Source organism: Podarcis erhardii (assembly GCF_964252035.2).
Source record: "Podarcis erhardii genome assembly, chromosome: 3".
Classification (NCBI taxonomy): domain Eukaryota; kingdom Metazoa; phylum Chordata; class Lepidosauria; order Squamata; family Lacertidae; genus Podarcis; species Podarcis erhardii.
The window spans coordinates 105,772,513-105,799,135 of NC_138507.1; the positions used below are offsets into that span (position 1 = coordinate 105,772,513).

A 26,623-nucleotide genomic window follows, 5' to 3' on the forward strand; every position below is an offset into this window, starting at 1 on the left:
AACGGTGGCGGGGGGAGCCTGAGGCTTTCCCGATGTTGTTGGACTACAACTCCCATTACCCGTGCAAGCTGGGGCTGATGGGAGCTGAAGTCCGGTAAATATCAGGCGGGCCACAGGTTCCCCACTGCTGTTCTGCGGGGGGCAGGCCCAGGCAGGCAGGCTGCTAGCAGGGGGAAAGAGGAGGAGGAGGAGGAGGAAGATGAGGAGGAGAGGAGTAACTCACAGGGCTGCCCGACTCTCGCTCCTGCCCCTTTTGGCCGTGCAGACTGCTGATCTCAGTCTGGGAACCAGAGTGAGAGACGCCCTCAAAGAAGCGCCTGCAGGAGAAACAGACGGACAGACAGACGGACAGACAGACAGAGAGACAGACGGACAGACAGAGAGAAAGAGAAATGAGGGAGAAGTGAAGTCACCATCACCCGCCCCGCCCCCTGGGCTCAAACCCCTCCCCAGCCTCTGCCCCCAGGAAGCACCACAAGCAAAAAAACACCCATCACCAGAGCCCTGGCCTGGCCTGGCCTGACATGAACACACAAAGACAGTTGCAGGGGGTGGGTGGAGGGAGGTGGTGGGGCCCGTTGAGCAGCGTGAAAGCAAGTCTTCACCTTCGAGGCAGAGAAAGGACACCGCAAGAGCAAAGCACCCCTGTTTCCAGGTAGAAAAAGTCACGTCCTCCCCGTTCCACTAAACTGGGAAGCTGCTATAGGCCAGGTCAGGCCACTGGTCCGTCTATTGGCTACACCCAGGGGTGGGGAACTTCAGGCCCAGGGACCAGATGCAGCTCCTCTGCCTTCTTTATCTGGCCCAGACCACACACCCTCTGCAACACCACCACCTTTCCCTTCACCACCCTTGCTTTGAGCTCTCGAGTGGTTTTTGCCAGGCTGGAATTTGCACAAAAGTTCCATTTGCACATGAAAGTTGCCCAGAAGGCAACGCCTCCCTCGGGTTGCAAAAGGTTTGCTAACCCTGGTCTGCGTTGACTTGCAGAGGTTCTCTGGGGTTTCAGGCAGGAGTCTCTCCCAGCCTACACCTGGAGATACCAGGGAATGAACCTGGCACCTTCTGCATTCAAAGCACGTGTCCTGCCACTGAGCCACAGCACTTTGCTGAGCAAGAAACTGCAGGCATTGCAATATGATGAGGTTGCTAAGAAGCCCCAGAGAGAGAGGCAAAGGCAAGTGGCTCAAGCTCTGGCCAGGATTTTATAGCCACGCTGCAAGATCTGCAGGGTCTCTGCTGTACAGGCCTCTGCTGTGGGGTCAGCAGAGGGGATGGGAATGACTTAAGGCTGTGTCTGACTTCAGATGCCTGACACAGCTTCAATAGCTCCCCCTACCCTGTCAGACTGTTCCTGGTGCATCAGAGCTGCAGATCTAGACAGTACAGACAAGCGTAATGACTGGGAACGTCAAATGTAGGTGAAGATGCTGGGGGAGTCAAAACTGCCTCCAGGTGAGCAGCCAAAAAGCTTTTGTTAAACAGGAAGAGAGTGGTTTCCCTTGCTCTTCTCTGGTCACCAGTGAGCTGCAAAGCATTTAGCAAGCACATGTAGCAACCATGTCTCAAGGTGACCTCTGTGCCTGATGTGCACCTCTGACCTTTCACTGGCCATGCATCAAGGTCACTATGTAAGAGGCCACTCCCTCACTACGGAGTTTCTGCTTTCTGGGAAGTTGCATAAAGCCACATTCTCATCCTTTGCAATGAGCAGGACCTTTTCCTGTTGGGTCTGATAGCTGGAGATAGGGATAGCAATATTTCAGAGGTCAAACCAGTTAAGTATAATTGGTTTAATTCACAATGAAATGGGAATGCCTGTGTGCACTGGCGGAAGGGTTTAACTGGAAGACTCCTCTGAAGCTAAATTCAGAGCAAAAAAGGCTCTCGGAGCTGCCTTCATGGGCTGATAATTAACTGTTATTGTTCTCAGGCTGGAGTTTTAACCTTAGATCACATGAGAGGTATTGAATTGCAAATTCGCCATTTTGGAAGGGTGTTGGCTGAAGTCTTTGTTCCCAGACTCTGTAGGGAAGTAGAAGACTCTCCAGGAGCTGCGTACCCTAAGGAAGGCTGCAGTCTGGAATGCAGGCTGTGAGGAGAGACAGACCTCTGTTTCCTTCCTCACTGCTTCTATATCTGTTTCGGTGGTATGAAGTAAGAGGAGACCCCTTTTTGCGCTGCTCAGTGCTTTCGGCTGGAGACCTCCTCTCCAGTTTCTTTCGGGGGGTTAGCGTCGCCTTTGAGCCCCCTCCCTCTCATTTTTCCACAATGGGTGTGCTCCACTGAAGCAGAGCGCTTTCCCTGACCTGCTCCTCAAGTGCACAATGCCGGAAGTCGTTTTTGAATAATATCTAATGGATCTGGACAATGCTTCAGTTCCAAAAGGAGTCAGTTTTTATGCATTCGGCTGCTTCAAGCTGTGCAACATTAATATCTGCAATAAGGCCAACCAGACACTTCCTAGAAGCTTTACAAGCGCCCCCCCCCCAACCCTGCAACTGACTACATAATTGGAGGTACCAATTTACAATTAGGATCAACCATTGGGTTAACGTATCCTTTGTGAATTTGTCCCATCTCCCTTGAAAACCATCAAAGCCAGAGGTGAGGAACCAACAGTTCCCCCAGATGTTGCTGAACTCTATCAGCTTCCAGCCAGCATGGCCCACAATTGAGGATGGTGAAAGCTGGACTCCTGAAACATCTGGCAGGCCATGGGTTCGCCATCCCTGTCCTAAACTGGTGCCCATCACCACATTTTGCAACTACAGAGGCCAGTAGTCTTGAATCCACTGCCAAATCCATTACCTTGATTGAAACCTACCATCCCTGTTCTTCAAACCCATGCACACTTTTCAAAACCTCTGTCCCAGCGTTGGGGACCCTGTGGCTCTCCAGATGTAGTAAAATTGCTACTCCCGTCATGTTTGACCGCTGGCCATGCTGCCTGTGGCAATGGGGAATCAGGAGTCCAGGCACAGGCTCCCCAGTCCTGCTTTATCATCTCCATCTCCCAAGAGTATTTTTTTTCTGAACCCCAAAGTTCCAGAAGTTTTGATCTTTATCTGGGGGGGGGGAGTTGCTCCTACTCTGATCATTTGGTTGTGCTTTTCTGCACCCTTTCCTCAGCTCTATGATGAGTAAGGGGATCTGCAGGATCGTAAGAGAATATGGAATACCAATATGTATGTTCTGTCTCTCCACATTGCTCCAGCCTGGCCCAGCAGAGAACATGCCATTTAAACACAGCTGCTAAGTGAGGTGGCCGGGCCTATCTCCTCTACCAAGCTCTGAGATGCAATTGTCCCCCCCCCCATCTCCCTCCCTGCCCCTCTTCCAAGCGCACACGCAAAAGGGCTGCTTCTGAAGCAGGGATGGATGTGATCGTAATGCCCTCCCCTCCCTCAGGCAGTGCAGCCTCTCGAAGGAGGGGCCCTCCTGCTCCATCAATCCACGCCAGTCTCTGGTGGGGCTTACGCAGGGCTCTCTATCAGCCTGTCAAATCCAAGGTCAGCCTCAAGTTATCAGCATCTATCACTGAGCTACTTTATAGTCCCAAACCTCCCTCTTTCCCCCTCAGAAAATGAATCAAAAGTGCAGGAGCTGTGCCTCATAAGTCACACCCTGCCGCTGGGGCACCGTCAAGGAGCCTGGCTTCACGGTGGGAAAGGAAACCAAGGCTGCGAACATTTAAAGTGTATTTAAAGCACATTCTAACCTGCCCAAATGGCCTGTTTTTTACGCTGTGAGCTGCCCTGAGATCTCTGGGTGAAGGGTGGCGTTACGCATTTAATAAAGAAGTAGATAATAAATGCCCTGCACAGTGCTACAATCCATAGCAACTCCGAACAGTTCCCAGGATTCCTGAAGTGTTTTAAATGCAGGGTGTGCATACAGCTGAATGGTCTTGTTTTTCCGGCACGGCGTCTGCCTGGGGGGTTGTCTCTCCTTTGGGGAAGGAGGAAATGGCCTCCAGGGCACAGGGGAAGACCTTGCAACCCTACGAGTCTCCCATTGGTACGAGGCCTGAGCTTCTTGCCTCACCTCCTGTCGGCTCTTACCTCAGGGTGGGCTTTGGAGTGCTGTGGACGCTTTCATTATCCTCTATCTCGGGGCCGCTGTCACTGTTGTTGCATTCCTCGAGGCTGTCGTAGAGCAGACCCAGGTCCTCTTCCACCTCCTGCGTCTGATCCACTGGGTCAGAATCCAGAACCTGCAGAACCCAAAACACACAGTAGGGTGTGGGGGTGGGTATACTCTCATGTACACCACAAGACCATTTTGAAAGTGAATTTCACCACTTGTAACCCTGTCTTTCCAAGACCAAAAATTAAAAAATGAAGTCACCAAGTGTTGTAATCCATTCAGAAAAGGTTGAAAATTACAGATTTTCTAGCATACTCTATTTATGATATTTGTAGCATGAAATATAGGAAAGTTTCTTATTTTTTTTTTTAAAAAAACCCTGCATGTGACAAATTTTAAGGCACATGGAATCCCTTTTTGTGTTACACAGCTAGGCAGGGAGGCAAAATACCCCCAAGTATTCGAGGGGGGAGGGGAACACCACTTAGGTGGAGCTATTTCCTAGACATATTCTTGATTAAATTGTCCCTACAGATTCTTGGTCTTTACATCTGGATGTGACGCTTCTCTGTGCAACTGATGTTCCCCGTTATGCTATGGTGGTCCTGTTGTTTTTGCATTTGTAACCTGTGTTAGGTGCTATGCAACAAAATTTAAAAGCAAACAGTGACATTTAAAAATATTAAAGCATTCTGATGTCACTTTAACAATCAGGGATTCCCCCAAGGAATCTTGAGAATTGTTGTTTGTTAAGGGTGCTGACCCCATAGAACTACAATTCCCAGCACCCTTAAAAAAAAAAAAAAACAGTTGCTGGAATTGGGGGCGGGGGGGGGGGGAGAGACCTGACTGCTAAAGCAGTATAAAAGTGCTTCAAATGTGTGGTGTGGATGTGACTGTTGCTTTCCTCAATCTCTTTTAACGGGGTGTGTGGAACCTTAGGGCTCAGGCATGAATGAAGCGCTTTAGGCCTCTCTATCTGGCGCTTGGGGTCACATTTCCTTCCCAGGACTCCCTCCCCTTCCAATAATCCTCCCTGGCCCTTCCCCACAGCCTCATCAGGAGGTTTTTGCCTAACTGGGAATGTGTCTTTGAACTCAGAGGATGCCTCTTTGCTTGCCTGGCAGCAGGAGGAAGAGATGCGGGTCTTGTGGGTGTGGATGTGAAAACCTCTGGTTTCTGAGTGGATGGAATATGTGGCCTATTGTGCCAAGGTTAGAGCCATTGCCTGTATTCTGCCAATGACTCTGTCCGGCCACACTCACTGCTGGCCCCCAAAAGCTTCCTTATAAGTTTACGTGGCCCTTGGAGTGAAAGCCGCTCCCCACCAGGGGCGTAGGAAGGGTGGTGTGGGGTGTGTGGGGTGCCCCAGGTGTCATCCTGAAGAGGGGTGACATTTGGCGCAGCCCCCCCCCACTGCCCGCAACTACTCCAAGCCCGGCGAGCGGCAAAGCTGTGGCTCTCCTCCTTCCCCTGGGTTGCTGTAGGGGAGGATCGTGGCGCTGTGCCAAGATCCACCCCCGAGGAGGATCGTGCAATCGCACCAATCGGCCCTGTGGGTGGATTGCCCCGCCCCTTGGGCAGATCAGCCCCGCCCCCATGGACAGATTGCCCCGCCCCTGGGTGCATGGCCGGAGCACCCAGCTCTGCCCCTGCTCCCCACCCGTCTGACACCAACAAAGGAGTGCTGGGAGTTCATCTTCCATCATCTAATTTGAAAGGCACACTTGCCCAACTCATGAAAGTAATCCTCTTTATAGGTCTTCTGGGCTATGGCAATTTATATTTGTTATAAGCTGTCTTATCCACATTTGTTTTCTGTTATTTGCTTTTCCATCTCGCAATGCATATATACATGTGCTTCAATAAAAAAAAGTCTTTTAAAAAAAATCCAATTACCAGATTCTGTGCCAGGCATCAGATTCCACACGAAATTATCCACACAGGGAGTTTTGAGAAGACAAACAGCTCTGTGTATAGCTACAGAAACAATTGATTCTCCTAGTCACTTCCACCCCCCCTTTGAACAAGCTTTTTTCCCCTTTGAACAAACTTTAATTTTTTTTTTAATTCTCCCTTCTGAAACACCTTTCTTTACCTTTCTAAGGCAGAAGTGCATCATGTAAAAACACACACACACACACACACACACACACACACCCCAAAAAGAAAAACACAACAACAACACCAGTTGGTCATTGTTAAGACTATTTAACTTTAAAAGTGAGTTTGCTTTCTTCTTCCACCCTCCCTGCTCCTTTTCCCTTTAGTGCTGTGTCTTTTTTAGATGGTCAGCTTGCTAGTCAGGACTGTCTCATTTCAAATGATTCATTGTAAGCTGCTCTGGGAGACTTTTTTGGCTGAAGAGCAGGGTACAAATATCCTGGATGAAACAAATAAATAGTTCAAGCTCGAATCAGGCCACAGGGGGGAAATTAAGAGAAGTAGAAAGCACATGCCTGCAGCATCCTGAGCTGCCCAGGTTTTTAAAGCCAGTGGAGTCTGGAGTGCAGTCTGCAACACCAGGCAAAAATCAAACAATAATCTAATGAATTTGCGGGGAAGGGGGAAAATCCCTTTTTGCACCCTGACCATAGACGCCCGGAAAGAGCATTTTCCAGCTATTTGGTACTAGACAACATCACCCACCAATCTCCCCTTTCTCTCTAGTTGTGGCTATAACAAATACTTCTCATCAATCTCGTGCAATCAAACAGATGAAACCTGGTGAGGGTGTGTGTGTGCTGTGCCCCCTCTGCCCGTCCGAACATTATCTACTAAGACCTGCTTGGAAACCCTTAATGATGACATTTTGGTGACCTGAAGCCAGCTGATGAACTAAGGCTGAAAGGATAAATAAATAATACTGTAAAGGGGCAATATATCTGCAGGATTTTTAATTTCACCCCCCCTTTTGTTCATAGAAGATGGCATTAAAATAGCATGTTAATGGCATTTGCGGATATTACTAATGATGAAAGCTGTGAATGCTAAGTAAGGACGGATTGAAATGGTTTTTGTTTTGTTTTTTGTTTAAGGGGATCTAGCAAGGTTGAGGGGGTGGGAAGCAAGCAAGAAATAACAGGCATTTGGATGCTGCCAGTGTGGGAGGAGGAAGCAGAGTTAACCTACTTCTCATGCACCAAGCATGGGGTGAGGGGTTCTGATCTTCCTTGTCCTAGTGTAAATCCCATCTGTACTTCAGCTATGAATATACAAAGTGGATTTATACTGGGTTAATGGCCCACCTAGTCCAGGATTATCTCCTGCAGCCTTTGCCAACCTGAACTCCCAGATGTTCTCAACTACAACTCCCAGTGGTGGCTGGGGCTGGCGGGAGTTGCCATCCAAAACATTGGGAGGGCACCAGGTTGCCAAAGGCCAGTCCACTGTGCAATGGGGAGGTCCTTCCAGAAGAAGCCACCCCAAACTTGGCTGCCAGAGATTCTTTTCTACTGCTGGTGCTGGAAGACTGCACCTTCTGTACTCAAAGCATGCGATCTGCCATCAGGCTGCGGAGAATGGAAGAAGGCCATTCTCTCACCTCTGCAAGAAACCAGCTCCCCTTGGTATACCTGAAGGTATACCTGAAGGAACGTCACCACCCCCATCGTTCAGCCCCAGACACTGAGGTCAAGCACCAAGGACCTTCTGGCGGTCCCCTCACTGTGAGAAGTGAGGTTACAGGGAACCAGGAAGAGGGCCTTCTCGGTGGTGGTGCCCACACTGTGGAACGCCCTCCCATCAGATGTCAAAGGAATAAACAACTATCTGACTTTTAGAAGACATCTGAAGGCAGCCCTGTTTAGGGAAATATTTTAATGTTTGATGTTTTATCGTGTTTTTAATATTCTGTTGGAAGCTGCCCAGAATGGCTGGGGAAACCCAGCCAGATGGGCAGAGTATAAATAACAAATTATTATTATTATTTTTCACCCTCCACAGTCTCCTGGCAGTGGCCATTCATCTGTCTGCAGCAAGGGTTAAATTAGGCAAACAGGGTAGTCCGTGTCACGTCTGCTGGGAGACCACCCCTTGCAGCACCTCCTTTCTCATTCCAGCCATAGGCGTCGTCCCTCCCCCCAACTTAACGCACTATCGACTCGTGCATGGCGCTGGGAAATAATTAAATAATCCAATTCAAACCCGGAAATGGCGGGAGAGAGGGAGAGCCTGAGTGTCTTCGTGGCTCACAAGGAGACCCTCCCCGGAGCCTGAAGAAAGACGTCAGTGAGGGCAGGGGAATCTCCAAATAGACCGGAGGTGCAGCAGGACTTTGTTTACTCTGTTCAGGCTCCCCGCCTAACAGCTGATGCATGTGGTGGCGCAGAAGCAGTCACTTTCCTGTGCATCGTCCCAGCCAGTCCCGGAGCGCCAATTCTAGTTGTGGATATTTGGGGATACAGTGTTTTTGGCAGGGGTTGAAGAGAGAGCGGCAGAGAGTTTAAAGGGTGTTTTATAGAGGATGCTGCCCACGTTATGCGATTTCACTTACCATCTTTTTCGCTCTATAAGACGCACCCGACCATAAGACGCACCTAGTTTTAGAGGAGGAGAACAAGAAAAAAAAATTCTCTCCCTCTCTGCTCAGCACCTCTCCAGCAAAGTGGGAGGAGAAACGGAAGGGGCTCCATTTCTCCTTCCGCTTCGCTGAAAGGGCTCTGCGCAGTTCTCACTCTCTGAGCAGTGCCCCTTCAGTGAAGCGGCAGGAGAAGCGAAGCCCCTTCTGTTTCTCCTCCCGCTTTGCTGAAGGGGCGCTGCACAGAGAGGGAAAGCTGCGCAGCACCTCTCCAGTGAAGGGAAGCCAGGAGAGCAAGAGGGATCGGTGCGCACCCATCCCTCTTGCTCTCCTGGCTTCAGCAAAAGCTGTGCAGCCTGCATTCGCCCCATAAGATGCACACACATTTCTCCTTACTTTTTAGGAGGGGAAAAGTGCATCTTATAGAGCGAAAAATACAGTATGTGCGAGGGGCCCCCCGGAATGTAACCCCTGCATAAGTGGGGGGGACAGACGTCTGCAGTTCCCCACCCCTACCTACAGGCACGAAGTCTACCGTAGACAATGAAGCTGTCTAATACCAAGTCAGACAATGGGACCATCTAGCTGAGCAGCACCTACACTGGCCGGCAGCCGCTCTCCCAGGTTTCAGACAGGGAGTCTTTGCCAGTCCTCCCTGGAGATGATGGGGAACGAACCAGGGACCTTCTGCACTCTAAGCAAACATTCCACCACTGAGCTAGCTAAGCCTTCCTCAGCAGGGTCCTGCTCACAGGGTGCCAGCTGCCCAAGAGATAGGTGTTGCTCCTGCAGACAGGAACCTATGTAGGGAGATGGGGGGGGGGAGAGGAAGAGCAGGGCAGAAGAGAGAAAGCCGGCTGGCCACACGCCTGACAGGGACAGACTCACAGCTTCTTACCTCGTCCGTCACTTTAAACCTCTTCAGCAAGGCAACAAATTTCTGCTTGAAGTTTGGTTGCTAAAATGAGAAGGAAGTTGGGGATGGGGGTAAACATTTCAATCACAGTGCTAGAGGCTTCTCACTTCCCACCTACCCTGGCTACAGACACACGCCTTGCTGGTTTCTTTAAACTTTTCCTGAAGGCAAAACCCACTAGCCAAAATAATAATAATGATGGGGGCGAAAACCCTAAGCAGGCCCAGCTCCAGGTATTGCCGGGCAGGCTGCCCCCTTGGCACCAACCACCCCCTGCCCAGTACAGTGGTACCTTGGGTTAAGTACTTAATTCATTCCAGAGGTCCGTACTTAACCTGAAACTGTTCTTAACCTGAAGCACCACTTTAGCTAACCACCTGCTGCTGCTGTGCCGCCAGAGCACAATTTCTGTTCTCATCCTGAAGCAAAGTTCTTAACCTGAGGCACTATTTCTGGGTTAGCAGAGTCTGTAACCTGTAGCGTATGTAACCTGGGGCGTATGTAACCCGAGGTACCACTGTACTTATCACCACCACCTCCACTCGGGGCTCTTGCTATGGGTACAATCCCCACAGCGGCTTATGGGCCAGTTCTCTTGCACTGCCTATTATCAACACTACCTTTCCTCCAGCCTCCCTTTGGAAGCCAGGGACACTGGAAGTTGTTTTATACTGAGTCAGGCCACTGGGTCCATCTTAGGTCAGTTTTGTCTGCACTGAGCGGTAGCATCGACTCTCCAGATTTCGGACAGGGGTCTCTCTGCACCCTACCTGGAGATGCCAGGTAAACCTAGAGCCTTCTGCATGAAAAGAAGATGCTCTACCGCGGAACTACGGCCAACGACAAGAACACAACGTACGACTGCTTAATAAATCATCTGAGCACTGAACAGAACGTGGAAGCAGCCATGGTCTTTGCTCAGAGGACTCGGAATCTGTGAGGCCAGAATACAGGCTTTGGGTGGGAAGATGTCAAGACCCATTATTGCCCCAGCCCTGACAGAGCTGCCACTCCGCTGACAAGCAGCCCTTTCAGCCATATCCAAAAGAAAATCAATGTGGCAGCTGACTCGTGTGCCCCTAAGTGCTGCGCATAAGCAGGCGCATGAGAAGCCTGCCATGTAGACGGCCATTTGGATGGAGGGATGTGGAGGTCAGGAATCAACAGTGGATGGGAGTTTGCATGCATGGATGGCTTGAAGGTGCCGGGTTGCTGAAAAGCAGCTGCCACACAAAGGCATGTGCTAAGAGCATGGGTGGGGAATCTGGATCCAGATATTGTGGGACTTCACATCTCCCATTCAGCCCCGGCCAGCATGGCCAACAGTCAGGGATGATGGGAACAACTGTAGTCCGACAATATCCAGAGGGCATCAGTGGAGAAGACTGTTATATGGGATCAATGAGTTACGGAGGTTGTCTATTACGCAGGTTAAGCACATTTGCTTATTTTGCACAATTTACTTGGCTCCTGCTAATTTGGGGGGAAATAACTGGAGATGAACTTCTCCAGCATACCAACGAGTTCAACTTCTGGTCAACCAGACTCTAGCCTGAGTGCTATCCTCTATGGCGCCACCTGCTGTGGAGGATCAGAGAGCCTCCCGCATCTAGTCTATTGCGCTGGGAGTAAAATAAAATAAAAACTCCAACCCCCACAAACTCCCCTTTGGAAAGGCAAGGAAGGGTGTCTTTACTCTGGTCATCGATGTGGTTCTGATCATTTTCCGCCTGGCTTTCTTCGGCTTCCTCACTTCATCCTCTTCATCATATAAATCCTGAGAAGCGAGAGATGGCAGCATGGAATCAGAAGAATGTGAAGTTCCACCCCTCTCCACGTGGCCTCAGAGATGCACCAGGCAGCTCCCCTCACTGGCCTTATTTCGCACTGGGCAGAATGTGTCCCTGAACTTGATAAAGACTCTGACTGGTCTGAATGGAGGACAGAGAAGGGTGAGAGTAGAAAGTAGCCTGCTGTAGAAAGGCAGAATTTGTTGGTCATACCTGCCATGTGGCCCTTGAAAAGTTGCCCAGAAGGGACTGTGGCCCTCAGGATGGAAATACCATTTTCAGGCTGAGCAAGACCACTGTACATAACTGATGGCAATACGGGTGAGATGCTAAAGCAGCAGCATAGCTTGGAAGGCAACATGGGGAGAACGGCAGAAGTCAATGTGCTGCCTTTGTTGCTGGGACTCCAACTCCCATCAGCCCCAAGCAGCACAGCCAATGGTTAGGGATGATGGGAGTTCTAGTCCAGCAACACCTGAGAGGCACCACATTGGCTACTGCTGTCATAGAGGAAAGGTGAGACTCAAATGGGATAGACAGTCAGACAGCAGGTTGGTTGGTAGCTACCTGGCCTTGCACGGCATCATCGCTGGCTTCCTGCTCAGAGGAAAAGCTGTCGTCCTCTTCTTCAGAGTAGTTGTCAATATCTGGAGAGCGATCTGGAAAGGGAAAAGGCAGAGACCATGGCCAAACTGCACTGCGCCAGCAAGGGGAAAGGAAGGGAGTCTGGGGGAAAACATGGTACGGAGCCACTGAGTTTGCTATTAAGGCCTAGGAATCTGTCACTGATGGCAGGGAGCCACTGTAAGGATTCTGGAAGAGGTGTGGCACAAGCAGAGTGAAAGAATAGAGGGCATGTTTAGGAAACAAAGCTATTCTGGATGGATGTAGGAAAGGACATATCACAGGACCGAAAGTCAGTGAAGGTACAGATGAGAGTTGGATGAGAACCTGACCAAAACAGTTTTTAGGTACTAGACTCAGAGAAGCTTTAGGTTTAAGGAATACATTACTATGTTTGCGATAACTTTTAACAAAAAAAAAACCCCTGAAGCTTTTCTTTTAGGGATAGTTAGCTAATAGAATTAATGGATTATGCTGAAATGGCAAGATTAATGGGTGTAATAAGAAACCAAGAAGAAGAAATTATTAAAGATTGGGGAAATTTTGTAGTATATTTGAAAAACTCATGTATACAAATAAGCTCATTAGCAGGACTAACGTAAAACTAGCAGTTAGATTATTATGAGAAACTAAAAAATAAAGATGGAGTAATGTGGAAAATGCAGCATGAAAATTAAAATTTAAAAGAAACCACAAAAGTGGGGTGGGGGGAGTCAAATATATGTGATTTGTGTTTTTGTTATTTGCATGTCTGTAAATTTCTTTTGAAAAACCGAAAAATAAAATTTATAAATAAAATTAAATAAAATAAAAATAAATAACACATTACCAGCTTTGATTTTGGGGCCAGAGGGGACGTTTCCATCTTCGTGATCAATGGGCTGGCTAGAGAGAGAGTAGATGCTGATTTCGGCCACTCGGATGCTCACATCCTTGATGTTGCTGTGGAGGCCCAGGAGCTGCCCTCCATCTGTCGGGTGTTGCATGACCTGAATAAGGGATCAAGGATACTCAGCACACAGGAGGAAGCCTCTGGAGCAGGCCAGTGACCCGCCGTAGGGAGGCAGAATAACATGTATTTGGGCTCCGTGTAGAGAAATGTGTTATACATTGGGCTGCCTTTGAAGATGGCTTGGAAAGTGCAGTTGATGCAGAATTCAACAAGCAGAATGTTGATCACAGCAGGACTGTCTGAACAAAGAACACCACTTTTGGCATGACTGCGCTGGATACGAATTCGTTTCCAGGCTTAATTCAAAATGCTAGTCTCTGCTTATAACGCCTTATGAAGATTAGAAACTCAGGGCCTTAAAAGATATCACTTCTCCCCACAGGAACCAACCTGGACCCTGCAATTAGAGGCTCTCAACATGAGACTCTTAATCTCAGGCTTGTGGGTTTGAGCCTCATGTTGGACGAAATAGTCCTGCACTGCATCGGGTCAGACTAGAAAAATCCTGTGGTACCTTCCAACTCTACAATTTATGATCATTATCTTGAGACCCTCCTTAGTGTGGCCCCTCCATGCTCAGAAGTTGGCAACACGAGATTGGGCCTTTCCAGTGGTGGCCCCCTAGATGTGGAATGCTCTCCTCAGGAAGGCACACCTGGCACACCCCACCCATCCCATTTTTTAAAAAAAATTGAACGCTTCACGAATTTGCGTGTCATCCTTGTGCAGGGGCCATGCTAATCTTCTCTGTATAGTTCCAATTTTAGTATATGTGCTGCCGAAGCGAGCATCCCACCCATCCCATTTATATTTATATTTAGGCGCCAGGCAAAGACTTTTCACTTTACCCAGGCTTCTGGCCCTTACTCTGAAGGGTGAAACTGTGGGGTGGGACCTGTAAGCCCTGCCTGTTTTTCTGTACAGCTGTGCTTTTAGGATTTTTTATTGGAAATTCCTAATTGGCTTTAAGGTAACTCGCTTTGCTTCCCTCCGTGAAAACAGCGACTGGCAAATACAATGAATAATAGAAGCAAAAGCAAGCAAGCAACTCCCAGCATCCCTTGCCATTGACTTTGCTTGCTGGAGCTGATGAAAACTGCGGCTCAACAACATCTGGGCCTCCATGTGGAAGAGGAGCTCCGTATACAGGATCTACCTAGAGGAGGGGCTCCAATTCTACTCCCTTGCGCAGGAGGAGGCTTCTGGGACAGACCAGTCCCCTCCCACGTACAAGAAGCACAACCTCCCAAGATCTTGAGAAGGTGCCCTGGTGCCTCTCCTGCTTCCCATCAGCTCTGGCACCACCAAGAGCCCATTGCTCAGAGATGGTTAAAGGCATGGGATGCCCACATAACCGCCCAGCTTGCTGCTTCCCTTACCTCAGCCATGTTGATGATGCCCACTGCCAGGGTCTTGTAGCCCAAAATAGTGCGGTTCTTGTACCTCTTTCTGCGCTGGAGCATGATTTGGAGCTTGTTGCCATCACGTTTCAGGAAGTGTGGGTACTACAGGGAGAGGAGGAGACAGATTCAGATAATATGCTGTTTTTGAGGTGCCCGTTCAGTGTAGCGGTTCGGGCAGAGGTCGGCAACCTAAGGCCCATGGGCCGGTTCTTGCCCATGAGCTTCATGGAACCGGCCCATGGATGTTCCGTGGATCGGCGTGGGGATTCCGTGTTCTTTCCCCCCCCGCAGCACCATTTTTTTTTTCACTGCGGGGACCAACTTCTGGGTCGGAAGAGCGCCGGATATAGTGTGTGTGCATGCGCACGGGCGCTCCTCACCCAGAGGAGCGCCCGTACACATGTGTACATGCTATTTCTGGCGCACTTCCAGAACAGAGGAGCGCCCGTGGACAAACGATCTTTCCGGCACTCTTCCGACCCAGAAGAGCACCAGAAATAGCTCTGGCCCACCAAGAGGTCTGCCGGGGAGTGGCCTCAAAAAACGTTGCCAACCCCTGGGTTAGGGTGAAGAAGATGATGATGATGAATTACACTTATTAGCCACTTTTTCTTCCATTTGCAGGAAGTAAATGCAAAGTGACTTACATTATAATAGGAAAAAAAAATTAAACCAACATAAAACGAAAATAAAAGAAAGGCTAAAACATTCACACACGCAGAAGACGGCCGAACACATCCCACCCACTGAAGAGGCCACATCATCTAAAACTCTCCAAACGAAAAGTCATAAGCCCAGCTGAAAAGAAACGTTTGGCCTGGCACCTAAAAGTAGCCAGTTATGGTACCAGGCATGCCTTCCTAGGGAGAGCATTCCATAAGCAGGGCAGTGCTAGGGTTCAAATCCCCACTAAGCCATGCAGCTCATCAGATGGCCTTGGTCCGGTCACAGTCTCTCAGCCACCCTCACCGAGTTGTTACAAGGATAAAATTTAAAAAGGGAGAACCATATACACCATCTTGAGCTCCCTGAAGGGCAGGTGGAATATAAACTTAGTAGGAGTAGGAGTAGTAAGTAAATAATAAATAAGAACCCGGCGGAGAACTCAAAAAGAAACAAGCTTGATTTCTCAAACGCTCTCCATGTTTTCTTCCATGCATCTCCTCAACACTGGGGAAACCCAGTCAGATGGAAGGGGTATAAATAATAAATTATTATTATTATTATTATTATTATTATTATTATTATTATTATTAATTACACCATGGCTAGCAGTTCACTCAGCCTAGCCCATCCTTCCTCATTCTGGTGTCGCTCCAGATGCTCACTAGATCTTATCTCCCATTATCCCTGACTCGAAGAAGGAGGAGAAGGAGAAGGAGAAGGAGAAGGAGAAGGAGAAGGAGAAGAAGAAGACAAAGAAGAGTTTGGATTTGATACCCCGCTCTATCACTACCCTAAGGAGTCTCAAAGAGGCTAACAATCTCCTTTCCCCTCTTTCCCCACAACAAACACTCTGTGAGGTGAGTGGGGCTGAGAGACTTCAGAGAAGTGTGACTAGCCCAAGGTCACCCAGCAGCTGCATGTGGAGGAGCGGAGACGCGAACCCGGTTCACCAGATTACGAGTCCACCGCTCTTAACCACTACACCACACATCCTCCCATGCTCTAGGCCATGCTGAGGGACACCAGGTTGGGGCAGGCATACTCTCATGAATGGTTGATTTGAAAGGAGCCTTTGGCTGCCATCCTAAACACATTTGCTAGGAAGCAAGCCCCATTGAACACAGCAGAACTGACTTCCAGGGGGTAAACATGTCTAGGGCTGCTGTCAGAACAGCAATCCTACCCTACACGTGCAAGAGAAAGCCTCTTCAACAGAATCTCAAGGAAACTCCTAAAGCTCTTCCCATTCTGTTCCCAAATGCACTGTCTGTTCAGAAAGCCAGAGATGCAGGGAAAAGATTTTAATCATCCTGTCGAGGGATGGTTCTCTGCTATCTGGTGAGCAAAGTTCAAATTACCTGCAACGAAAATGTCAGTTCCAGGTCAGTCTCCATCAGGCCTCCAGGGGGCAGAACATATTCATTGGATCTCAGGACTCTCTTTGAACCCTGCAACAAGACCCGGATTGAAGTGTTAAGAGTCAATTATCGCATCACAACCTCAGCTGGCCTGTGTAAGGGAGGAAAAACACAACGCCAAGAATTTGATGACACAAGGTGAAGCAACAGAGCAGTCTGTATTAAGCAGAAGATGATTTCCAGAGATCTGAGCCTTAAAGAAAAGGAAATGGGGAATGTAGGGGCAAGGGGTGGCGGCATGTCACTGAAAAGCAACTAGGTACAAATGCTTTAAGAAGACTTTCTCCTAATAAATGAACACAGCAAGCAAAATTCACTGTGAATGAGTTCACACAGGATGACCCAGGGAGCCACAGAAGGACTGCATTGAGCTTTACCTATATATTTCAATATATCTTGCATTTATGTCATGCTTTTAAAAAATAATAAATACATATATACAAGCAAAGACAGGCAAGTGCTACAGGGCCTTTTTCATCACCCAATTCTCCCACAGCACACCACCAGCCAGCTGGTCTGGATCTGAGCCAAAGTTATGAGACAAGTCCTTCCATCCAGCCACCCACAAATTGTGGTAGACCAGGGCACAGTCAACTAGCCCTCCTCCTTGCAACCAATGATTTCAACATGCTCCTGGTGGTCTTACTGAGTTTTAAACGAGGCACGTTGAAAGGTTTGTCCACTGTTTGGCTCGTGCGGAAGGGAGGGAATGTCAAGAGTTGTAGGAAATGAAGAGAGCTCCCACACTTTAATGTCACAAGTCTTCTTTTGGATTTTGGATGCAACAAGTATGCCATCGGTTGGCCAGCCTTTCTCAAGCTGGTGCCCTCCGTAGGTTTAGGCATATAACACCCATCAGTCCTGGCTGATGATGGGAGTTTTAATCCAAAACATACAAAGGGTGCTAGGTTGAGGAAGACTGCTGTAAGCAATATGATGTCTGAATGCATGAAGTCCAAAACTGCAAAGGATTCATTACTCTGGGGTTTCATCTTTGCTACTGTGTTTGAACAAATGCAAAAGGTCACCCCGATGGGCAGCAGTTTTCCACGGTCTCAGGTAGAGTCCTTTCCTAACTCTATTACCCAAGATCCTTTCAGCTGAAGGTGAGCACAGGATCATGTGCTCTGCTATGAATGGACAGAAAAGCAGAGCGTGGTGCTGTCAGAATAATTCTTATGCTCATAAAAGGTAAAGGTAAAGGGACCCCTGACCATCAGTTCCAGTCACAGATGACTCTGGGGTTGCGGCACTCATCTCGTTTTATTGGCTGAGGGAGCTGGCGTACAGCTTCCGGATCATGTGGCCAGCATGACTAAGCCGCTTCTGGCGAACCAGAGCAGCGCACGAAAATGCCGTTTACCTTCCCGCCAGAGAAACTTGCACTTTGACGTGCTTTCGAACTGCTAGGTTGGCAGGAGCAGGGACCGAGCAACGGGAGCTCACCCCGTTGCAGGGATTCGAACCACCGACCTTCTGATCAGCAAGCCCTAGGCTCTGTGGTTTAACCCACAGCGCCACCCGCGTCCCGATCTTATGCTCGTACCCGTGCTTAAAAACAAACTTTCCCAGGTGTTTAAGGTTGAAGTGTGCCTCCAGTTCTCATCCGCAAAAAGCAGGCACGACTTATCAAGCCCCAGCCGGGCATTCCTGAACCGAGGCTGCCCCAAATGCTTGGTAAACCGTGCAGTCTCGCTTAGATCCTCCACCTCGGCAGCCAAGCCACTGCTAAGAAAGCAATTGCCTATTTCCCTGCTCAAATGAGCCGGGGGGATTTTCTCCATGCTGCAGGGAGGGTCGCTCGACTGCCAGTGAGAAGTTCAGAGAAAGAGCAGAGCATAGCCAAATTATCCACCCACCTCGCCTTATTAAGCCGCGCGGAATTAACTTGGCTCGGGGGCAAACATTACACAGATCTGTCTGAGTGGAGAGATTCCACTTCCAGCAGGATTAACCTGGCTCACCTTGGGAGGGGAAAAGGAAACGGATTAGCCGGCGGAGAGTTGCGGCAGCTCTCCCACTTTGCCCACCAGGACTCCCAAGGCGTTATGCTGGTAATGCCCTTTTAATTAGTTTTAAAATAATATTAATCCACCAAGCATTATCGAAGAAGGCATTCTGGTGCCTTCGGAGCTCAAAGGCACTCAATGTGTGAGGAAAAAAAGTAGCCTTTGCTGGATACTATAATCCTCTGGGGTTAAGTCTACAAGGTGAGCCACAACAAGGAAGACGAGGGGGCAGGCGGCCAGTTGGGACTGGTGGGGCGCAAGGCAGGAGGTCAACAGTAGGTGGAGCCAGTGCCACACACGCAGAGTCAACAGGATCTGGTTTTGACAACCATCCGCCTCCCTGCTGAGTTTTACAAAAGCTACACCAATTAAGGAGGGGAAGGAAGCTGGCAGGTGGTGTCATCCACTGGACTGGTTATAAGCAAGATGACCGACTGGGGTGGAGGTGCCCAAAGGTAGACTGAGGCTGGGGAAGAGCCCCACTCACCCTTATGGACCAGCCTCTGCTCGGTGTATGCTGTAGGCCAAAGTCCTAGGCATCACAAACAGAAGGACTTACTTCCGAGTAGCCCTGCTTAAGATTGCACTGCTCGCTCTAGGATTCTTTGGACAGGGGTGAGGAACCTGTGTCTCTCCATCAATGCATTCATTTGAAACTGTGCTTTGCAGGGTTCATCATCCTCCATCTGGGTCTGTCTGGTGGAACCCTACATCAGGGATGGGGAACCTGTGGTCCTCCAGACATTGCTTGATTACAGCTCCCACTGTCCCTGACCACTGACCACTCTGTCCAGTGAAGGAAGGAGGGGAACCCAACATCTAGAGGGCCTCTTGTTTGACACGAGCAGGGCTCACATCAGAAACAGAGGCTAATCTGAGAAAAGCCTCCCACAAACACTAGGGTGGTTCCCTAGACCAGATGGGTGGGAGATGGGCTTGATGCTCTTGATGGGGTTACATTTCCTCTGAAGGAGCAGGTTCATAGCTTGTGGGTAGTCCTGGATTCTGTTCCTTGAGGTTCAGGTGGCCTCAGTGGCCCAGAGTGCCTGCCATCAGCTTCGGGTGGTGGCCCAGCTATGCCCCTATCTGGACAGGGATAGCCTAACTACTGTTGTCTATGTTCTGGTAACCTCAAGGTTAGATTATTGCAATGCAGTATATGTAGGGCTGCCCCGAAGACGGTTTAGAAACTTCAGCTACTGCAGAATTCAGCCACCAGGTTGCTCAGGGTTTTTTTGGGGGTGTTATTGGGTTATTTTTATTCTGATGGTGCATTTTGTGATTTTATATTTTGATTTTATTTTGTGAACCGCCCTGAGACCTCTGGGTATGGGGCGGTATATAAATTCAAACAAACAACAACACCAACAACTTAAGAAACTGGGTGGTTCATGCAGGAGAAAATGGTCATTCATCTAATTTGGTGCCAAGACATAGAGCGCTTTATAGGTCAAAATCAGCCTAATAAATTATGTCTGGAAACAAACTGGCAGCCAGTAAAGAAACAAGAGATGTCTCATGTATAATGCACTGCAGTAACCAGGGCTGGTCATTAGCAGGGCATCAATAACAGTCACAAGGCTCTCTCTGTGTAGGAAATGTCACAACTGGTTCACAGACATAAGCAGGTGAAAAAGGTGCTTTGTGCCACACGGATAGAATCATAGAGTTGGAAGGGACTCTGAGAGTTATCTAGTCCAACCCTCTGCAATGCAGAAATCTCAACTAAAGCATCCATGACAGATGGGCATCCAGCCTTTGCTTAAAAACCTCCAAGGAAGGAGAGTCCACAACCTCTCAAGTGAGACCATTCCACTGTCGAACAGCTCTTACTGTTAGAAAGTTTTTCCTGATGTTTAGTCAGAATCTCCTTTCTTGTCAAGGATCATTCAGGCCACCAAATTAAGGCCCCAATCTAACAGTACTCAACAGTGACAAACGTGATCCTTAAGGGGAACTGCAACCCCATCCAAAACAGATTGAACACCACCCTATTAATCTAGTGAGGCAGTTACTGCTAGTGCCACCATTTTGTCTAGATTTAATTAGCCGTTATTCAGCCTATTACCAATTCCAGAGGTGTTTAGCACTTGAAATAGGGCAGGGGTGAGGAACCTTTGTCCCCCAGATGTTGCTGAACCACAATTTCCTTCAGGTCTAGCAAGCTTGGTGAACGGTCAGGGATTATAGGAGTTGTAGTTCAGTCACATCTGGGGGGCCAAAGGTTCCCCACACCTGAAACAGTCATACACAGTATTTCTACTTCTACCATTTTGTTCTGAAACAAACTCCCAGGCCTAAATAATGCCCTATTCTCTTTAATGGCAAATTGTCCCTGGCTTCTCCAAACTCTCAGAAAGTTGACATCATTTGCCTTGCCAAAGGGCACGACCCTGAGCAGGTCAGAATTTATGGTAAAACCACGGACCGAATGCCTCTGGTAGATGCTTTGCATAATCCAGATGAAAGACGAGCCAGAAGGAATGGTCGAGATATAACTCCTGACACTCACAACAGGGCTAATTTGAGATGGACTTGAATGAACCTAAAACAGGCATAGCATGTGACCAATGTCAAAAATAGTTGATTGGGTGGGGGATAAAATCATTGGAGAGAAGTGTTTTGGGAGGAAGGAAGCTCCACAAGAAGGAAGATACTATCTGCTGCTTCAGGCCCTAGCCTGCTGTGCTCTCACATGACTTGTAAATAAAAGCAAATGTGGCCCATTGGCTGAAGTGTAAATTAAGGCTTGGAGGGGGAGCATTCAAAGCCCAACCCAATTAATAACTTGCTGGGAGGCCTCAAGGAAGCCGCCACGTTTCCGTGCCAATTCTCCATTTGCATAAAGGGAACGATAACCTACTTCAAAGCTTGCTTTGAGATAGAATTAAACAAGGTAGCGAATGCTAGAGATTGACTTAGTCCTTCCTCATACGGTGTGGATATTAAGTCTCAAATTCTGCCTTCAGGAATAGCATTTGATGCGGTACACTTCTGGGTGTGGCTATGTGCAGCGCCACTTCTGAGTGGTATTTACTTCCATGATTCCGTCTCAACTGGCAATAATAATGACATAATTATTGGTGTCAAGAGAAGGTGTGTAAGCCTGTCTGCCTTGTGAGATCATTGTCAGATACTTTCCAGTGTTCCCAAAAATATACTTGGTTGGGAACAGGGAGAGGGTCTGTTCAGCAACTGTGCCCAGAACATGGATTTTTTTTTCTAAGGCAAATTCATCTCATCCCATCTCTAACAGTCTTCCATAAGACAATCAAAGCCTTCCTTTTTCAGGAAAGCTTTTGGGTGATAAATGGTTGTTCTCATTCTGAACTGGTGTAATTGCTGTGGTTACATTATTATTGGTGGTTGTGGTATCTTTCATCTTTCATCTTGCTGTTTAGTTCTAAGACACTGCTGAGACAACTTGTATTTTCTATCTCAGCTACAGGACTGCTGACTGTGGTCCTGAATCAGCTCCTTGGTCCTTATTCACAGGTCTGACCTTAGCTTGCCATCTGTTCCAGAACCCCAGGACAACTGATCTCTTCAGTTGGGCCATCACCTTTTCTTGGTGGTGGATATCACCATGGATCAGGAGAAAACTTAGTAAGTGCAAGGTCCCTCCAGCTAAAAGCAACTACACACATTCGTGTTCATATGGCTGAAAACATAATGGTTGGGTTCCGAAGCATATGTGTGATACAGGTAGACACAGCAGGCAACTTCCTACTGATTGCTGCTCTTTCCAGTGTTTAGACAGAAACTTCCATTCATCCAACACAAAGAGGTGAAATAGCTCTTGGTGGTATTCACTATGTGGCCCACCCTGATACTCTCCATGGGGTACAGAGTGCAAGATCCTCATCTAGTGCAGCCTTCCCTGACGTGTCCTCCAAAGGTTTTGGACGACAGCTTCCATCTGCCCCAGCCAGTGAGGGCTGAGGCTGATGGGAACTGAAGTCTAAAACATCTGGAAGGCACCAAGTTGAGGAACGCTGCTCTAGAATCCCCAGGGCTTAACTTCTCTTTCTCAAAAAGGCAGAGAGATCGCTCTCTTCTAGCACTGCTCTATTGCTGTTAGAAGATTTGTTAGACAAACCCCTTCTTTTCATTCAGTTTGGTTTCAAGGGAAGTGGGGAGTGACTGTAAGCCTGGAGGCAATAGGAAAAAAGGGAGAATAGAGAAAACGGAACCAAGAGTCAAAATGCATCAGGCACTACTAGTTCAGCACTGCAAGTCACTGTGTAGGGAACAGGTGGAAGAAGCCACCAAGCCAGCTGGTTACTTGCAAGCAGCCTGACCAGCACTCACCTTGTACAGGCTGCAGATGGGGAAAAATGGGAACGGTGAGATGTTGTAAGCTTTCAAGATGGATCCTTCCCAATGCCCTGAGCTCCCACCTGCCTGCCTTATTCCTCATAGCTAGTCCGGGGTGGCACTGCTTGCTGGTTTCCTCCTCCTTAGCCTCAGTGGGGCAAAACAACAACTAGTCGGCTCTCTCAACAAGCCATGGCTCCACCTACTGTTGGCCCCTCCTGCTTTCCATCCTACCACCCACAATGGCCACCAGCTACCATTGGAGGAGCCTGGAGAAAAGAGAGGTTGCCTGCTAAAGGAGGGGCAGGCAGGAGAAGAAGGCAATCTGGAGGAGATAAGAACTAGTGGAGGTAAGGAAGGCGGGATATCTCCTTCCCAATTTAAACAAAGTTAGAAGCATAGCAGAAAGCAAGTATGGAGTGACTGAATGGTACATTAACTGCTTCATTCTCTTAGCAGATCTTACCTGCAGGCAGTTGTTAAAAATGAAGCAGGAAAACTGTTAAAAATTATTTTGCCTCCTTTGGTTTGTGTTGACTGCACTCTACATTCGGGGCGGTGGGGGGTGGGGGGAGAAATGAACATTAATTTAAGTGAAGTGCCCCATTATGCTGTGGTTGGAATAAGCCTCTAATGTTCCTGTCACAGATCTAGGGGTCCTTGGTAAGTAACTACTTCTATTTTTACCGTGGCACCCCCAGGGAGGAGCACTAATTCGGTCTCGGAAGACAATTAGTCACCCTAGCTGTTGCAATGGTGCCAATCACACCACAGCAAACCAGCTGCCACCATGTGACGTATTATTTATTCCCTTAGTGAAAGTCTGAGAAGGGGGAAAGCACAACTGAAAGAACCTCTATGGAGATATTTATGCCTTCATTCTTCAACTTCTAAACTTCTGGCTTTTCACTTCATCTCGGCTTTGCTCCTGAAAATCTGTCTATGCCACTTATTCCAAAATCCATAGATCAAAACACCAGAGGCACAAACCTAGCGTACTGAAACTCTGAGTAGGGTTGGGCCAGAGGAGATCAGGTACAATACTGTTAAAAAAAAAACCTAAGTAGAAAAAACACACTATTTTATGGACTATAAAATGAAGGATTGGAATGCTATAATTCTAAGATTCTTTCCTCAGCTGCTACTGCAGGACAGTTACATGGGCACATGCTTCAAGATTGAATTTCCAGCAGTAAAGCGCTTTAGAAGGGAAAAACTTACTCCAATTCCAGTATAGAGGCATCACTTTACAGCCCAGGAGTCAATCTGGAAATCAGAACTGAAGACTTATTCAGATGGAATATGAGATGTATTTTTTTTTATTTCTATTTTACTGTTGAGGGTCACATTCCTTGGGGGAAATATATTGGAGGTGGCATGAGGGAGGTGGGCAGAGCCCCCCCCATGTGCGTCTGCTTTCCCCTCTTCCTCCATCCCCATCCATTCTGGCTCCCATCCTGCTTCCCCCCTCCAATTAACACGGATCAGAACGTATCCATTGGACAATGACCTGCCACCTTCCCCAGACAGGACTGACGTGCCTTGTTATATGCTGCTTCTGTCTAAGACTTGCTAAGAGTTTCCACAGTTTCCACAGGAATGAGATATACCGCTTTACTGCCTGATCTGCAATCAAACATTCTCTAATAAAACCATTGCTTTCTCCTGCTTCCCACCCTCCTTTTTTCATTTCTACCCAAGCTCACTGTGTGGTACAGTTGGTTTTCAACTTACGCACATTTAACCTGCGAACGTTCAGCTTTACGCACATGGCAGACATTTTAAAAGGGGTGGAAAGGGGGCAGGGATTTGGTGAAAATGACTTTGGCAATCCCACCCACTGTCAGAGACTGGCTGGATGAGGAAGAGTGGGGGGCATTGAGTGCCCAAGAGCCCCCCAGGGAGGATAGGGGGAAAAATGAGCCTGGATCGTGGTGGTGGGGCACCGGGGAGCAGTCTGGGGAAGGGACAAGTTGGGAGTTGCTTGAAGCAGGGGGTTTGAGCAATCAAAGGGGGGTGTCAGAAGGAGGAGGCCCTTGCAGGACAGGGCTAGAGGCTGAGGGTCGCAGTGTGAGCACAGACTCAGGCAGAGAGGAGTCAGAGGTTGCCCTTGCTACCCAGACTCAGTCCTGCTGGCTCTCCTCTCCCTCTGATACCCAGCTTGAGGAGAGTCCTGCACGTTGCTGAGCAAGTAGCCAGACAGACCCAGAGGAAGAGCCCCGTCTGCTAGGGAGGGATCCAGAGTGAGAGGTTAGAGGGGAAGGGAAGGGCCAGTGGTCAGTTTCAGTAATGTTTCCAGCTGGATTAAGATGAACCAAAGGAACTCTGCTGTGTTGACACTTCCTGTGAATAAAAGCTAAGTGCATTCCGTTCCTCACATTCTTTCCTGCCCTGTAGATGACATGTGCTCGCCTGACAGCTCCTTGACACCAATGGGTTTTTACTATATAGTCGTACCTTAGATCCCAAATGCCCTGGAAATCGGACACTTTGGCTCCCGAACGCCACAAACCCGAAAGTGATTGTTCCAGTTTGTGAATGTTCTTTTGGAACCTGAATGTCCGGCGGGGCTTCGGCGGCTTCTGATTGGCTGCAGGAGCTTCCTGAAACCAACCAGAAGCCGCAATTTGGTTTCTGAACGCTTTGGAAGTCGAACGGACTTCGGGAACGGATTCTGTTTGACTTCCAAGATATGACTGTAAGCGATTTTGGCCTTAGGCACAATCCCCAATTGTAACCCCTGTGTAAGTTGTGGGCTTGCTGAAGTTTTGTCATATGCAACCTGCAGTCCACAAGTTAGACACACCTGGGCTAAATTAAGATAACTCTTTTGTAACTATCAGAACCATCTGTTCTGCAGAATTGCATCCAGCCATTTGACCTGCTCCTCCAGTTGACCTCTTGAGAATTCCTCCTCATTTGCTTGCCAGGGAGGTTACATGCCAATGAACATTCATTCTGATTTGCTTGGGTGAGGGTTATACATCTTCCTGTTAATCAGACGTTTATCCCTGTCACTCTCCTAATTGCAAAAAGTGAGGGGTTTTATAGGGGGGAGGGAGTGGATTTGTTGTGCCAGAGCGCTTTAATCCACTTTCATTGCTCAAATATAAATTTCCGGTATGCGAATGAATCCTGTCCTACACAATAATGGCAATCTGGAGGGGACCAGAGAGATCACTTGCTGGGAGTGAGACTGTCTGTCAGAATGAACACTTCACTTCAATGGGGAGGCAGAAACAGCTTATCCCGGGAAGCCATTTGATGTAAAGTGTAGATCTAAGAGTTGAAGGTAGAACCACCATTGCTGCAAAGATGCACCCCTAATGGTAATGCATTTTTGAAAAAGACTTTAAAGAATAAAGGGAACGCTGGAGAACCACCTTCCCAACAGGAATCGAAAGTATCTGGGATGTTTTCAGAAGCTCTTGACTACCAGAAAGAAAACTAACTGGCATTCTTTGAAGATCTTTGAAGTGCCGTTATCTACCATCCTGTTCTCCAATTTATGGAGCCCTCTTGATTCACAGTTAATTATGTCTTTACATAACTTACTTAACCCACATTAATATAACTCTGGATACAAATACTTCTCCCATCAACAGAGACACAAGGACATCTAGAGAACAAGAACCAGTATCTCAAACAGTAGGGATGTATGGACCTGTCGGTTTCTTCTCTTACCAACCTTAAATTCCATTCTCCACATTTCTGCAGCAACTTGCTTGCATATTCATTCATGAAATTTGCCAGCATTTTACTTGGACATTCTGCTAACAAGCAGATTTTTGTATGTAATTTCCCCTAATATACACATTTTTGCAAAACAATTTCTTCCTATAATGCATTTGTATGTTATTTCCACTAATATATGAATTTTTATGCACACTTTACCATAGTGATGTTTTTGTATACTTCAA

At 48.1% G+C, this 26,623-nt stretch overlaps 1 protein-coding gene across 4 annotated transcripts in view; it reads right to left on the reverse strand.

The window, feature by feature from the left end:
• The window catches only part of LOC309337770 (phosphofurin acidic cluster sorting protein 2-like), a 175,333-nt gene that overhangs the window by 19,359 nt on the left and 129,351 nt on the right, over window positions 1-26,623 (reverse strand). For all 4 annotated transcript variants that reach the window (XM_081854598.1, XM_081854597.1, XM_081854596.1 and 1 more), the window contains exons 3-10: window positions 16,318-16,407; window positions 14,270-14,395; window positions 12,768-12,927; window positions 11,882-11,973; window positions 11,221-11,301; window positions 9,507-9,566; window positions 4,065-4,216; window positions 224-317 (exon numbers count right to left, since the gene is read on the reverse strand). In XM_081854598.1, coding sequence (XP_081710724.1) covers window positions 224-317; window positions 4,065-4,216; window positions 9,507-9,566; window positions 11,221-11,301; window positions 11,882-11,973; window positions 12,768-12,927; window positions 14,270-14,395; window positions 16,318-16,407 — 855 coding nt within the window. The remainder of the gene's footprint in view (window positions 1-223; window positions 318-4,064; window positions 4,217-9,506; window positions 9,567-11,220; window positions 11,302-11,881; window positions 11,974-12,767; window positions 12,928-14,269; window positions 14,396-16,317; window positions 16,408-26,623) is intronic.